This window comes from Amblyraja radiata, chromosome 8 (assembly GCF_010909765.2).
Source record: "Amblyraja radiata isolate CabotCenter1 chromosome 8, sAmbRad1.1.pri, whole genome shotgun sequence".
Taxonomy (NCBI): Eukaryota; Metazoa; Chordata; class Chondrichthyes; order Rajiformes; family Rajidae; genus Amblyraja; species Amblyraja radiata.
The window spans coordinates 61,533,270-61,550,083 of NC_045963.1; the positions used below are offsets into that span (position 1 = coordinate 61,533,270).

Below are 16,814 nucleotides of genomic sequence, written 5' to 3' on the forward strand. Positions count from 1 at the left end.
AGCGTTCAACAAGCGCAGCGACGTCGAGAAGACTTTCGCTGCTTCAGCACCAAGGACAGCGATCGTCGCCAAGGCAGCGAGAGCTCCTTTAGGTAAGTTTTCCAAACGAACTCGCTCCTGACTCGAAACACGCAACATCGCGTCTCATTCATCACGGGTGTCTTCCCGCAACCAACTTCTGTGAACATGACAGCTTCTTACTGTTTTAATTGATTAATGATATTCACAAACCGTTCAACATTGAAGGGATCCGTGGTGGGATTCAGAGGAGGGAGGGGATGGGGTGAGGGAGGTCGGTGCAAATTGTTTTATGGAGTAACATGTTATTTGGTTTACAGAATAGTTCGAAATGGTGATCAGCTTCGACTCGCATTCGTTGACGCTTTTTGTGCTCTTCAGCGTCCTCTGGTCTCAGGGATCAGCGGTGAGCAGCGACCCTAGTTCAAGGTAAACGTCCCACTGTTTACTTTATCAGATCACGGAGGGTCTCTCTCTCCACAACAGATGCTGACCCAGTTCAGGAAATCAAAAATAACTCACAAGTTTCCTAGGGTTATCCCCTTGTGTCAGTTGTCTGTGGAAATGAAGGAAGAAAACAGTAACAGCTCTGAAGGAGAGAGGGGCTGGAGAGCACGGATCGGGGTGCGATGAGGAGCAGGTTCCATGGATTTCCTTAGTTCAGGGCTGGTCATCAAGTGCCGCCGGTAATATGAACCACGGGTACAGTTTCTGATCACTGACGGCACTTTATTTTATACAATGTTGCCAATGTTTGTTAATGAACGCCGGCAGGTTGAAAATCTGGACGTGGTTGAGGTCTGGTATCATGGATCCAAGCGACGTGTTGCCGGGAAAACACACAGGCGCGGGTGGTGGTGGGGTGAAACGATGATGCCTGGGTGGGAAGCAGAAACAGCGAAGGGATCTTCACATCCACATCATAACTCAGGTGGAGAATAACTGGTGGGATAAAATGTACAATCTCGGCATCCGGCAAAATTCTGTGCGATAAGAGCGCTTGTCTTTCTCCACGCAACCCTCCCCTTGGCTTTGACCGATCTCTCTCCCTTTCCCAAAATGTTTGACCCGACAACTAGCCAACGTCTGCAAACCTGTTTGATTGCAAGGACCAGAATTGAGTGTAAACTGCACTTATTATGTTCATTGCACTTTGTGGGTGCGGCACAGTTTACTGTTTGAATTGTTAATCCCAATAATTCGACGTTACCTCTGTCGGTGCTAAACTGATGTCACTTCCATTAGTGACCAGACGTGCATTTATAGCTGTACAACAATACTTGTTCAGAGTCTCCGTGCGGGTTTATTTAAATGTTGCTTGTGACTTCAAGAATGACTACTTATTCAAATGACGGATTTGACTGGCTGTTTGCACCCGTAGACTGGGAGATGTAGTTGGCTTTGATGGACAGAGTGAGGAGGACCGGCCACAGTTACCATTGGAAATCGACAATGATATTTACCAAAGCCCTATAGTGGACAGTGAAAAGCTCTATTACCAGCTGTCCGCAAACCTCCCAAGGTGAGTGACTCGCGTCGTCATTACCAGGTTGGGGACATCTGAGAATTGGACACCTGGAGCAGCGGATTCCATTGGTCGATAAATTTATCTTCTATAAATATATATATTCAACGGACATGCACATAGACAAGCACACACATATAAAATTTGCCGTTAGTGGGAATGTGGGGAGAATAAAATCGGGGAATTAATGTGGGGAGAAGGGCCTGTTCTTCTGCCATGACATGCATGTGTGTGTGTGTGTGTGTGTGCGTGTGTGTGTGTGCGTGTGTGTGCGTGTGTGTGTGCGTGTGTGTGCGTGTGTGTGTGTGCGTGTGTGCGTGTGCGTGTGTGTGTGTGTGTGCGTGTGTGTGTGTGTCAGTGTTAATATTGGAAGCATTTACCCAGTGTATTATGCAATTAAGTGGAAGCATGAAGCCGTGTGCTCCCATTACCCCGGTTTCCGATATAGCTATGAACCGCCAATTTCCATTAATTTACATATTTTGTTTCTCCCACTAGAACAACGCGCCACACTGATGGTCTCTTCACGAGCGAGTACAGCAAGATGCTGGGCCAGTTGTCTGCCAGGAAATACCTGGAATCCCTGATCGGGAAGAGAGTCAGGTACGAAGGCACCGGGATGAATGCCAAGGGTTTGGGAAGGGTTGTGAATAGGAGTGTTCATGTGAGATAGCATCTATTTGAAATGTATTGGTGGATGACAGTTAGGGATTTAACAGCGAGAACATCAAACCCCGTGGCCATGCAAAGTTTGAAATGATCAGGAGGTAGATTGTCCAATTGTAAACATTTCAAACACTAGTTGACTAATTCACCCATAAGGACACGATTGTGGTAGCGTTGATGGCAGTAACGTTTAGATTGGCATAATAAGTTCAGATAAAATATTTCACAGTCATGAATCGGTTTTCCAAAGGGATATGATGCAACGTTTAATAATGAGGGAAGAAGGAATATGATGGTCTCAATAGGTCAGTAAACTCTAAAGGTCCAAGAAGCAAAGCCTAACTGCGATGCAGCAGACTTTTCGACAGTTATACCTGTGCAACTAAATCACCAGATGTGGTTGATATTTGAGACACAAGACTTAGACTTAATTCCCCCCACACTGATGAGTGCATTGAACAGCAAGTTCAAGTTCAAGTTCAAGTTCAAGTGAGTTTATTGTCATGTGTCCCTGTATAGGACAATGAAATTCTTGCTTTGCTTCAGCACACAGAACATAGTAGGCATTTACTACAAAACAGATAAGTGTGTCCATATACCATAATATAAATATATACACACATGAATAAATAAACTGATAAAGTGCAAATAACAGATAATGGGTTATTAATAAGCAGAGTTTTGTGCGAGCCACGTTTAATAGCCTGATGGCTGTGGGGAAGTAGCTATTCCTGAACCTGGTTGTTGCAGTCTTCAGGCTCCTGTACCTTCTACCTGAAGGTAGCTTTCACCATTCTGTTCGGTCATGTGTGACGTCTTCCACCATCGATAGGTTTTTGTCCTTTGCTAGCAAATACTTCTGGAATGTTGGCCTCCATGTGAGTTTTGGTCGGCCTCTTTTCCTCCTTCCATATGGTTGCCATGTCATTGCTATCATAGGTGCACCTTCTGGTGATATTCTGAGTACATGTCCTGCAAATTTCATCCTGCGTACCTCTATATTCTGGCTGAGAGGCTTTATTGAAGTTTTCCGATAGATCTCCTCGTTTGTGATGTGGTCTCTATAGCTAGTCTTCAGGATCATCTCAAGCAGCTGCTGGAATGCAGCCAATTTCTTTTTCACCTTCACATTGATTTTCCACATCTCACTGGCATAGAGGGATGTAGGGAGGACTACAGACTGGAAGAGTTTGACGTTTAGCATCTTGGATATCTGCCACTAGACCATATTGGCCGCATTCTTCTGAAGACTGATGCAGCTTTACCAATCCGGGAGTTGATGTCAACCTCTACATCTGCATCTGCTGTGAACATGCTGTTAAGATAGGTAAATCCTGTGGCATTTCCCAAAGGTTCCACATTGATTATAAGTTGGTCTATTGACTGCTGGTCTCCACTCTGCATGGACAGTCTTCTGGCAGCTGATCTTTAATCCAACCTTTGATGCATTCTCCTCCTCAGCGGTTGTCATCTCTTAAAGGGTGTGTCTCGACTCTGCTAGTAGTGCAATGTCATCTGCAAAATATAGGTCTGTGAGGCTGTCTTCCTGTTCTCCATGGTATTCCGGTCAGATTTGTTCATCATCTTCCGCATAACATAGTCAATCGTGACATTAAACAGTAAGGGGGATAGAAGGCAACGCTGTCTTACCCCTGTGACAATGTCAAATAATTTTGTGTTCCCTGAGTCAACTTTGACGCAACAACTGGATCCCTCGTATAGGTTCTTGAAGATGATGAAAGTCTCTGGGATGTCATACACTAAGAATTCACCACAGGGTGTCTCCATGTACACTATCGAATGCCATTTCCAATTCCACAAACTTTATTAGTATTGGCTTCTGAAATACCGGCATTGTTCTACCACATTTCGTAACACAAAGGTCTGTTCACTGCAGGATCTTCCCATGCAGAATCCAGCTTGTTCATCACGGAGTTTCATATCTAAACCTGTTGTAAGATGATGTAGCACTACAGAACAAGGCGCTTTTCCTGGGACTGAGAACAACGTGATCGCTCTCCAGTTTCCACAGTCGCTAAGATCTCCATTCTTTGGCAATTTCACTATGACTCCTTTCCTCCAATCTTCTGGTACACATTTTCCTTCCCAGCATGCATTATATAGCTTTATGAGTTTCCCTCAATGTTTCCCCTCTGCCCTTTAGTGGTTCTGCTGCAATCTGGTCGAGGCCTGCTGCTTTGTTATGTTTCAGATTCTTAATTGAATTTGCAACTTCCGTTTCTGTGATTGGTCCAACCTCCACCTCTAGTTCTAGAGTATCTTCCTCCTCAGGGAAGACAAACAGTTCAGCGGGTTGAGGTCGATTCAATATCTCTTTGAAGTGTTCACCCCATTGTGTGTTTTGCTCTTCTTCTGCCAGAAGTACTCTACCACTCTTGTCTTTTATGGGGGCACCAGAGCTACAACTGCAATCTCCCAGATCTCCGGCTATGCGGTGGAGTGTACGGGTGTCATTTCTGTCCCTGGCTTCTCGTGCTTCTGCACATTTGCTTTCTATCCAAGCTTTTTTATATGTTCTGCATCTGCTTATCACTAGTTTGTGTACTTGTCTGTAATGTTCTGCCACAAGAGACTGCATATATTGGGATTTGAATCAAGAAACAACCTGCTGGACAAACTCAGTAGCATCTGTGAGGGGTGGGGGATGGGGTGGGCAGAGGGGGTTGAAATTGTGGCTGTTTCTAGTTGACCTACTGAGCTGTCCCAGCATTTTGTTTTCTGTTGTGCTGAATGATGAATTGCAGTTTCAACATGCAAAATATCCTGCAGGGAATGTATCCTTCGCTAGTAGGTTGTGAATTGCCTTATTTTTGATTGCGTATATTGCCTTAGAAAACCAATCCCGTTTTGGGGAAAGCCTAAATAACACTCAATCTTTTCTAGTAAATGTTGCATGTTTTCTCCAAATATACTAAGACAGAAATGGGTGAATATAACAATATGATATGAACATGGGAATTATAGTCAAATATTTACTGTATTTCTAATGAATTAGCTCAATGCGTTTTATTGTGTATTTACCATTTTATGAGATAAGGTATGAATAACCGGGTTTACCACAGATGCTGCTTGACCTGCAGAGATCTTCCAGCAGTTTAATATTTGTTCCAGATTTCAGCATTAGTTGGCTCTTGGGCCTTTATAAATAATGGAGCCTTTTAAGTGAAGGGATAGTTTCATGGGGTGTTTCAGGAAACACTTTGTATTGTAATGTAATAGAATATGCTGGCAACACAGATTTGTTTGTTTTTTCTGGAGGCAGAATTTCATGGTCTTTAATAAATAAAATAACTTACGATTTCAATGCAGAATTGGCAAGGTAAAATTTATAGCTCCTTCTGGGGGCCAGCTGGGTTATGATTAACAAATACCCCCTAGGACAGTGTCTGTATTTGTAATTAGTTACAGTGTCATGGGAAGTGTATTTTACTGAAGATTTTCTTCCACAGTAGGTGGTAGCATAAAAGGGTGCTCTTTGAGATTTGGTTAAATGTTTCACCATAATATGTATGATTCAAGGGAAAGGTATTAGATACTCAAGATGCAGATCAAAAATATTCTGAAAGAGCATTCACATTATTTAATAAACCAATACTAATTTAAATAAAACCTGTTTCAAGAATGATGGGGAGGAGTTGTTGTTGGAGTTCAAAGGCTATTTATTTTATTCAGCAATTTGCCATCCTGGCTGAGACTAACAGAATTGTTGTCTGGTTAAACAGTGCCCAAGATGATGATGTTCCTTCCAAACGCCACACTGATTCGATCTTCACCGACAACTTTAGCCGTATCCGGAAAAAGATGGCAGTGAAGAAATACTTGGAAAGTCTCATGAATGTCAGGAGAAGGTAAAGGATGGAAATCTGGACCAATGATGAGAGTTCAAGGGGACTTTCAAATGCTCCACCTCTCTGTGGCCTCAGTCCATTCCACCACCACCACCCTTGCGACTTCTTTCAGATTATCAAATTTTTAATATCCACTTTGACATCTAAGTTTAAATCACAGTAGTGTGTCCTCAGCAGCCTGGGTCTCAAGCTCTGGAATTCCCCCTTTCCCATCTCTAAACAATCCCAAAATATGTCAGAAACATTGGATAAACGGAGGAGTAAGGTAGTTCGAGGGGATTTGAGGAATTCTACATTTAAAAAACGCCTGGATGAGTACTTGAATTGTGAAGACACAGAAGGCTATGAAACAAGTGCTGCTAAATGGGGTTAGTATAGAAACATAGAAAATAGGTGCAGGAGTAGGCCATTCGGCCCTTCGAGCCTGCACCGCCATTCAATATGATCATGGCTGATCATCCAACTCAGTATCCTGTACCTGCCTTCTCTCCATACCCCCTGATCCCTTTAGCCACAAGGGCAACACCTAACTCCCTCTTAAATGTAGCCAATGAACTGGCCACAACAACTTTCTGTGGCAGAGAATTCCACAGATTCACCACTCTCTGTGTAAAAAATGATTTTCTCATCTCAGTCCTAAAAGACTTCCCTCTTATCCTTAAACTGTGACCCCTTGTTCTGGACTTCCCCAACATCGGGAATAATCTTCCTGCATCTAGCCTGTCCAACCCCTTAAGAATTTTGTAAGTTTCTATAAGATCTCCCCTCAATCTTCTAAATTCTAGCAGTACAAGCCGAGTCTATCCAGTCTTTCTTCATATAAGAGTCCTGCCATCCCAGGAATCAGTCTGGTGAACCTTCTCTGTACTCCCTCTATGGCAAGAATGTATTTCCTCAGATTGGGAGACCAAAACTGTATGCAATACTCCAGGTGTGGTGTCACCAAGACCCTGTACAACTGCAGTAGAACCTCCCTGCTCTTATACTCAAATCCTTTTGCTATGAATGAATGGTGTACCATATAGATGGGCATGATGGACTGAAGAGCCTATTATGTGCTGTATGATCCAACAATATATTTCAGACTGTCTCTGTTAGTCATCCAAGCTGCTTCTTGTTATGTAAGTCTTCATCCTCCGTCCTAATTTCCTTTCCTGTGGCCAAATGATAGTTAATTTTCCTGGTGTAATAGCCTGGGATTTTAGAGGTGCTGCTTAAATTGACGTGTTTAGACAAGTTATATTGCTTGCGTCAATGCAGCCTAGTTTTGAATGAGCATTAGTGTAAACTGCACTGAAATTACAATGTGGAATCCAATGAAATGGCTCAATCAGTCGATATTTGTGTATCATTCACACAACATTTCCTAGTTCCAACAAGCTGTTAAATTATCGGCAGTAATCTGTTTTGAATGATAAGAGGTGTCGTAACATATTGGCTAAATTACTGTATGAATAATCCGCAAGCAGTGATGATTTCAAAATGTTCAAATTCCAATCCCCAACACACAGAAGCGAAATTCAGTTCATGAAATTTAGAAATACAAATTCATTAAAAGAACGACTGAGCGCCCAACCAAGTGCTTCTGGAATTGTTGTTAATATGAGGAGATAAAGAAATGACTGGAGCAGCCTATTTGATTCACTCATGTTCTTTCGAAGAGGGAGTCTGCTTTCCTACTCCACACATGTAGTCCAAAGTATCGGTGTTGGGGCCGCAACTGTTTACCATATATATTAATGATTTGGAAGAGGGAATTAGGAGCAACACTAGCAAGTTTGCGGATGACACAAAGCTGGGTGACAGTGTGAACTGTGAAGAGGATGTTAGGAGGTGGCAGGGAGACGTGGACAGGTTGTATAATATAGATAAATGTGAGGTTATCCACTTTAGTGGCAAAAACAAGGGGGCAGATTATTATCTCAATGGAGTTAGGTTAGGCAAGGGGAAGGTGCAGCGAGACCTGGGTGTCCCTGTACACCAGTCACTGAAAGTTGGCGTGCAGGTTCAGCAGGCAGTGAAGAAAGCTAATGGAATGTTGGCCTTCATAACAAGAGGATTTCAGTATTGGAGTAAAGGTGTTCTTCTGCAGTTGTATAGGACTCTGGTGAGACCACATCTGGAGTATTGTGTCCAGTTTCGGTCTCCTAATATGAGGAAGGACATCCTTGTGATTGAGGCAGTGCAGCGTAGGTTCACGAGATTGGTCCCTGGTATGGCGGGACTGTCATATGAAGAAAGATTGAAAAGATTAGGCTTGTAATCACTGGAGTTTAGGATGAGGGGGATCTTATAGAAACGTATAAAATTATAAAAGGACTGGACAAGCTCAATGCAGGAAAAATGTTCAAAAAATGTGGGTGGGTCCAGAACCAGGGGCCACAGTCTTAGAATAAAGGGGAAGCCATTTAAGACAGAGGTGAGAAAAAACTTTTTCACCCAGAGAGTTGTGAATTTGTGGAATTCCCTGCCACAGAGGGCAACGGAGGCCAAGTCACTGGATGGATTTAAGAGAGAGTTAGATAGAGCTCTAGAGGCTAGTGGAATCAAGGGATATGGGGAGGAGGCAGGCACAGGTTATTGATTGGGGTCGATCAGCCATGATCACAATGAATGCCGGTGCTGGCTCGAAGGGACGAATGGCCTCCCCCTGCACCTATTTTCTATGTTTCGACCTCAGCATTCATTCAGTTCAAGGACAACTAAGATGGACAATGTTACTGGCTCAGCCATCACTCACCATTTATTGTGAATGTACAGAAGAGTTGGTAATAAACAATCAATCAAGGTAGGTGAGATGATGAATATCAGAACTGATGCTTTTTTTCCATTGATTCTAATCTCTCAACAGCCGTGAAGAGTTAAACTCAGCCAATCTCTCAGATACTGAGCCGCTTGGTGAGGACTAAGTGCAATGGCTTTTGAATCACCTTCCGCCTTTGGTGAGTGAAGCCTCTTTCAGGCACTGTGTATGAGATGCCTTAAAAAGGGCTGAATGTATCCTTTTCGCATATTTATGAAAAAGATTAGTAATTTAAAGTTGTTGTAGTAAGGGCAATATAGACAATATTGGTTGCAGAAATATTACAGAAAGTATAACACAGCAAAGAGTAGCCACAAGCCAGAGGATTGGGAAACAGAATCATAGAACAACAGAAGGAAACAAAACGGGCAATACGGGCTGAAAAGATGAAGTACGAGGGGAAGCTGGCCAGGAATATAAAGAAGAACAATAAAAACTTCTTTAGATATGTTAAGGAAAAAAGAGTAACAAAGTCAAATGTGAGTCCCTTGAAGGCAGACACGGGGGAAATTATTATGCGTAACAAGGAAATGGCAGAAGAGTTGAACACGTACTTCGGATCTGTCTTCACTAAGGAAGACACAAACAAAGTCTCAGATGTACTAGAGGACAAAGGATCTAAGTGGGTAGAGGAACTGAAAGACATTTTCATGAGACGAGAAATGGTATTGGTTAAGCTAATGGGACTGAAGGATGATAAATCCCCTATCCCAGGGTCCTCAGGGAGGTGGTTTGAGAAATAGTGGACGCATTGATGATCATTTTCCAATGTTCAATGGCTTCAGGACCAGTTCCTGTGGATACGAGGATAGCTAATGTCATTCCACTTTTCATGAAATGAAATGAGCGAGAGAGAGAAAATGAGGAATCACAGGCCAGTTAGCCTGACTTCGGTGGTGGGAAAGATGCTGGAGTCAATTATTAAACAGGTAATAATGGGGCATTTGGATAGAAGTCCAAGTCAACATGGATTTATGAAAGGGAAATCATGCTTGATTAATCTTGTGGAATTTTTTGAAGATGAGACAAGTAAAATGGATGAAGGGGTGCCAGTGGATGTATTGTATCCAGACTTTCAGAAAGCCTTTGATAAGGTCCCGCACGGGAGACTGGTGACTAAAATTAGTGCACATGGTATTCGGGGTAGGGTGTTGACATGGATAGAAAATTGGTTGGCAGACAGGAAGCAAAGAGTAGGAGTGAAGGGGGCATTATCAGAATAGCAGGCAGTGGCAAGTGGAGTGCCGCAAGGCTCGGTGTTGGGGCTACGACTGTTTACCATATATATTAATGATTTGGAAGAGGGAATTAGGAGCAACACTAGAATGTTTGCGGATGACACACAACCATCCACTTTTACCCGTAATTCCAATACAGAGGCTGAAACATTTACCTAAAGGCTATTAGTATCAAACAATCAGTTCCATAAGAAAGCAATGAAGGGCCACTGGGAACAGGTACTAAGTTGTGGCCTTGCTTGTAACACTCACACATCGAAATTAAATTTAAAAGAAGGAAATTACTTTATTCGTTGAACAGGATTATAATCCGTGTGACAATCTATTTTAAATATGAATCTCACCATTCCAACAACAATAATATTGCATTGTAGCAATTTTAATCAAAAATGTCATAGCTGTAATGGCAAATGAGCAAACTCAGTCTTTGAGCTGTGATTTTCTTTCAACCACAATGTCAGTCAAAGTTAGGGATACAATGTCTAATGGTGACCTGTGCTCCAGACTGCAACACTTTGCTCTGAATGCAGAAATATTCAGTCCCTTCAGAATGAGCCGTAGCATGTTCAAATAATTAAGGTAGGTGAGTTCATATAAATAAGCTGAATTTTGACATTTGAAAATTAATCACAAGCTACCCACTTCACCATAGGCTGATCACATTGGAATTCCATTCAAATAAAATGTTTGCAATATTTTCTACCACCAACTCTGAAGTAATTGTAGCTAAGGATGTTTTTAATTTATTTTGTGGAGGCCAACTAGATTGAATGAATTTGCCTTGGATAAGCATTGCAGTGGAGAATCATAGAAACATAGATATAGAAACATAGAAAACAGTTGCAGTAGGAGGCCATTCCGCCTTTCGAGCCAGTACCGCCATTCATTGTGATCATGGCTGATCGTCCCCAATCAATAACCCGTGCCTGCCTTCTCCCCATATTCCTTGATTCCGCTAGACCCTAGAGCTCTATCTAACTCTCTTAAATCCATCCAGTAATTTGGCCTCCACTGCCCTCTGCGGCAGGGAATTCCACAAATTCACAACTCTCTGGGTGAAAAAGTTTATTCTCATCTCAGTTTTAAATGACCTCCCCTTTATTCTAAGACTGTGGCTCCTGGTTCTGGACTCGCACAACATTGGGAACATTTTTCCTGCATCTAGCTTGTCCAGTCCTTTTATAATTTTATATGTTTCTTTAAGATATCCCCTCATCCTTCTAAACTCCAGTGAATACAAGCCTAGTCTTTTCAATCTTTCCTCATATGACAGTCCCGCCATCCCAGGGATCAATCTCGTGAACCTACGTTGCACTGCCTCAATCACAAGGATGTCCTTCCTCAAATTAGGAGACCAAAACTGGACGCAATACTCCAGATGTGGTCTTACCAGAGCCCTATAAAACTGCGGAAGAACCTCTCTACTCCTATACTGAAATCCTCATGATATGAAGGCCAACATTCCATTAGCTTTCTTCACTGCCTGCTGTACCTGCACGCCAACTTTCAGTGACCGGTGTACAAGGACACCCAGGTCTCGCTGTACCTTCCCCTTACCTAACGACCTAACCCCATTGAGATAATAATCTTCCCCCTTGTATTTGTCAGCAAAGTGGAACTGATATCATGGTCCAAAATGCTTGTTCCTGTGCTGTACTTTACTGTTCTCCTCGCCCAGGGAATGCCGCGTTTAATCATCCGGTCAGTCTAATCCTATCACAATTGAAATGAAAACCTCTCACATTACTCTAGACAGTAAAAACAAAGTATTACACTTAATCTCCCCTCGTATGTTACTCCCACCATTCCGGGAGACCATCTGGTGAATCTTCACTGGACTTGCCATAGAGAATGGCAAGTATATCGTTTCTTACGTAAGGAGATGAACACAGCACACAATACTGCAAGCCTGATCTTACCAAGACCACAAATGTATGAATACAGACATAAGGAACAGTAGATGTTGGTGTACAAAAATGACAAAGTACTGGAGTAACTCAGCAGGTTAGGCAACATCTCTGTAGAACATAGATAGGTGGGTGAAACCTAGAAGAGAGGTGCGGGCAAGAAGGTCTAGAAAGTGATAGGTGGATACAGGCAAATGTTTGTATATTATTTTCAATACATGCTGCCTGACCTGCAGGGTCACTCCAGCACTTTGTGTCTTTATTTACTGCATATATATTTGTTCTAATGACAGTCATACATTGGACAGATTATTCTTCCCAATGTAAAGAAAAATGTGGTCTTTCTGTTTTTGCTACGTGGACAACTTCATGTTTATACACATTATACTGCATTTCCATCATGTTCTGGCTTGCTCAATCTGTCTACACTGCCCTGATTCCTTTTTGTATCCTCTTCACAATTCACCATCTCACTCAATTACCTGTCATTGGTAGACCCTGGAATAACACTTCCTGATCTCTCATCCAATTAAGAATAGCTGCAACCCAAATATTTAATGCACATAACATCCCACCTGGCACCCTGAAAAAAGGTGCCATGCAGGGGGATTACTAATGTCCTGGACAATACTTAGATATCATTGTTTCATCATCTCTTTTTGAGTTCAACTGGATTAAAGCAACTTCAACATAAAAATACTTTTGAGATGTAGATTTGATTGGAAGGATTTTCTGTTGCAAATTGCCTGTCAATACACACCGAAGTTTCTCTCACAGTATTTCGCATTAGTCAATAAAAATACTGCGTGGGCTAACTACTGATATTCTTGTTTTAAACAGAATCTTTGGACCACATCCTACTTACCTACTGGACTGAAAACTACATAGCCTTTTTTTCAACTGTTAATCAGGAGTGAAAGCCTATCAGCATCAAACTCCAAACCAACATGTTCTGAAGGGAATGTTGTGGTGACCCATTTGGTTCCACAAAAAATGAGAGTTGATGTTTATTCACTGTAAATAAAATCTCTCTGCAATGTTATAAACCTCTGTACCCCATTATACCTAATAAATGTATTGCAAGTAGCATGTGAAGTTCACATTATATCAATTGTAAAAGTCATTGTGTTCAACAGTCTTAACGAAATATCCAATTCAGAAGGAAATTTGTAGAATTTAGAGAGATACAGCATGGAAACAGGCTTGTTCTATATTATCCCACTTGCACATCCTGCACACTAACGGAAATTTACAGAAGCCAATTAACCTAGCCATGACCTATCATTATGCTTTTATATTTCACGAGAGCAAGTGTGGACCCATTGGGTCTGTTCCCCCAGCGCAATATTCACCACTCACCCAAACTGTGCAGGCGTGGCTGACGGGTTCCAGTTGTGACGCCAGAGTTGCGTCACAACTGGCTGACGGGTTCCCGTTGCGACGCGAGTCACGGCAACACTCCCCCAACTACGCAGGCGCAGCCAGCAATGGGAGCACGACTGCAACATTTTTAAAGTTTAAAATGACAATAACTTGTAAAATATAAGATCAATGTGAACACATCTCACTCTCACTCTTCAGTCCCCTGTGGATGTCCTCCATTATCTATCCTCTCCCCACCCTCCACCAACCCTCCTCTGCTTCCTCTGCTCACCCCCTCTCCCCTCTTCTCCCTTCCACCTACTCTCCTCCATTACCTCGCCATCCCTCTTCCTACCCCTATCCTTCTCCATTCACCCTCATCCCCCAGCACTGCCTCCCCTCCTCTTCACCATCCCTCTTCTTGACTCCCTCCACCTCCCCTCCCCCACACCATCCCTCACCTCTCCCTTCCTCTCCATCTCCTACCCTCAGTCACCCTTTCCCTCCATCACCCCTCTCCCCTCCCTACCCCCTCCTCTTCCTCTATCCCCTTGCTCCCCAACTCCTCACCTCCCCCCTATCCCAAACACCCACTCACCCTCCTCACCTCCCCCACTGCTCTCCTCCCTCTATGTCCCACCCTACCTCCACCACTACCCCCTCATCTCCCTCTAACCCCCTCCATCCCCTTTATCCTTCCTCCTCCCCCACTGTCCCTCCTCACTTCCCCCACTTTCCCCTCCATTTCTCTCCCTACCCCCCTCCTCTACCTCTATCCACCTGTTCCACCACTCCTCACCTCCCCCCATCCCACACACTCACAATGAAACTCACCTACAATGAAATGTTTATTTCAATGATATTCGGGATTCCATTGTGGCGTCATTATGACGTCGAATACGGCTGATGGGCAAGACAAGTGGAAAAGTGGTTTTGTAAAGTGCTTTTAGTAAAGTTTAAAATGTCAATAGCTTGTAGCATATAGCATCAATCTGAACAATACTTGCTACAGCACATCACAGGACCATGGTGAGTAAGGTGGGCCAAAAGTGTGGCTATATCATGTATCATTTTGGCATAGTCACACACACACACACACACACACACACACACACACACACACACACACACACACGATGAGAGTCTTAGCAGATTATGTGTTCACACAAGAGGGCTGGTCCCCCAATGCAATATTCCACCTCTCTACCAATTCCAATATTGGTGGCCAGTGGGAGGGGGGCATTCTGAAGTGCTAGTATGGCTGGTGTGGGCTGAAGTGTCTGGTTTCCAGAGGGCTAGTATGGACATTGTGGGCCGAATGGATTCTTGGGCTAGCAGCTCAGTCACTCAAGGCTGTCACTCAGTCACTGTGAAGGCATGAACATTGTCCCAAACCTCCGCTCCACCCGACCTGCAGCCCGCGGGGGGTGGCCGTGGGAGAGTGGGGGCTGTACACCATCGGCTGCTTTCAACTTGGTGCTTGGGTTCAGATTGCCCAGTCACCTATGGCTTGTGTGGTAAAATGAACCCCACGCTCCCATCTCCCCCTTCTCTCTCCCCTCTTCTCTCTCCCCCCCTCTCTCTCCCTTCTCTCTCCCTTCTGTCTCCCCCTCCTCTCTCTCCCCTCTTCTCTCTCTCCCCTCTCTCTCTCTCCTCTTCTCTCTCACCTCCTCTCCCTCCACTCTTCTCTCTCTCCTCCTCGCTCCTCCTCTCCTCTCCGCCCTCTCTTCTTTCTCTCTCTCCCATTAGCTCTCTCCCCATTCTCTCTCCCCCCCCCCCTCCTTCTCTCTCCGCCCCCTCTCCCTTCTCTTGCTCCCCTTCTCTCCCCCTTCTCTCCCTCCTCCGTCTCCACCCATTCTTCAGAGTGCGTCTGAAAGGTCTCGACCTGAAATGCCACCCATTCCTTCTCTCCAGAGATGCTGCCTGTTTTGTGTGTGGGAATCGCCCTGGCGTGGAGGTTGTGGTCCGATGGCAGTGCATCGCGGTCAGTGACTGTGGGACGCTCCCGCGGGTGGAGACGAAGGACAGAGAGAATGGGGAGAGAAGGGGAGAGAGAGGAGAGACAGGGGGCGAGAGAGAAGGGGGATAGAGGAGGGGGAGAGGAGAGGAAGAGAGAGCAGGAGAGAGAGAAGTGTGGAGAGTGAGCCATGATCATATTGAATGGCGGTGCAGGCTCGAAGGGCCGAATGGCCTACTCCTGCACCTAATTTTCCTACACAATCCATAGGTAATAATAATAAATCTGAACCCAAGCACCTAGTTGAAAGCGGCCGAAGGTGTGCAGCCCCCACTCTCCCAAGGCCACCCTCCGCGTACTGCGGGTCGGGTGGAGCGGAGGTTTGGAGCAATGTTCATGCCTTCACAGTGATGTGATGGACGCGGGGGTCTGGACCAATCGCTGACAAGTCCCACCTCCCGGCAACGTCAAGTCCGTTATGGGACTTTTCTGTTGAGCGGCCGTCGGTCCTTTTGCTTGTAGGCGATGCCGCCTTTCCGGTCGGTGGCGTTTTGACAGAGCAGCCATTTGGTAAGTTTGCTTTTAGGCAACGCAGCTTTTCGGTTTGTTGGCTTTTAGGCGTCCCGCCCTTTCGGTTAGTTTGCATTTAGGCGTCCCATCCTTTCGGTTTGTAGATGTTTCGTCTTTGGACTCTATCGGTTTATACTACTTCAAGCAGGGTGCAAGGCCGTCAAATTCAAATGCAGTTTCATACCATTTCAAGCAGGGTGAAACCACGACATAACCACATAAAACACCACAAAACACCACATAAAAACCACATTAAAAAACACATAAAAACCACACACAGTTCAGTAGACATTCAGTGTGTTCAGTTGACATTCAGTGTGTTCAGTTGGTTCACAGCTCAGACAGAGAGTCGTGATCTCTCTCTCCCCGTCTTGCAGAGACTAAGCCACGCCCACATTTCCAGGTTTTATAGTCCCTCAAACTCCCACCGGAAGGGGCGAGGCCTTTATGGCGTGATTGACAGGAGAGAGAATCACAACATTTTTTAAACACAAATAACTCTTTTATTTTTCATCGATGGGAATAATCCTCTGCACCTAATGAGCGTAGGGTGGCTCTGAGTAAGATGGCCAAAAATCATATCCATAAGTAATAGCGTTTTTTTCTAAAATCAATATAGAGTGCAAACAGGAAGCGGTCAAGTTTAGACTTTTAATTGTAAGCATTTTCAAACCAACAACCACCACCACCACATTTGCTTAGCTTTTTCAAACCAACCACCACCACCGCCACCACCACATTTGCTTAGCTTTTTTGAAACCAACCACCACCACACTTGCTTACCATTTTCAAACCAAGCATCACCACCACATTTGCTTTGCTTTTTCAAACCAGCCAACCACCACCACAGTTGCTTTGCTTTTTCCAACCAACCAACCAACCACCACCACAGTTGCTCT

At 44.1% G+C, this 16,814-nt stretch overlaps 1 protein-coding gene across 1 annotated transcript; it reads left to right on the forward strand.

Annotated features, from left to right (window-relative positions):
• Positions 1-349: 349 nt before the first annotated feature.
• LOC116976502 (VIP peptides-like) lies at positions 350-6,082 on the forward strand. Its single transcript, XM_033026394.1, has 4 exons — positions 350-447; positions 1,400-1,540; positions 2,042-2,146; positions 5,953-6,082. Exons 1-4 carry the CDS (start codon positions 350-352, stop codon positions 6,080-6,082), a joined length of 474 nt encoding a protein of 157 aa, XP_032882285.1.
• The last annotated feature ends 10,732 nt before the right edge of the window (positions 6,083-16,814 follow it).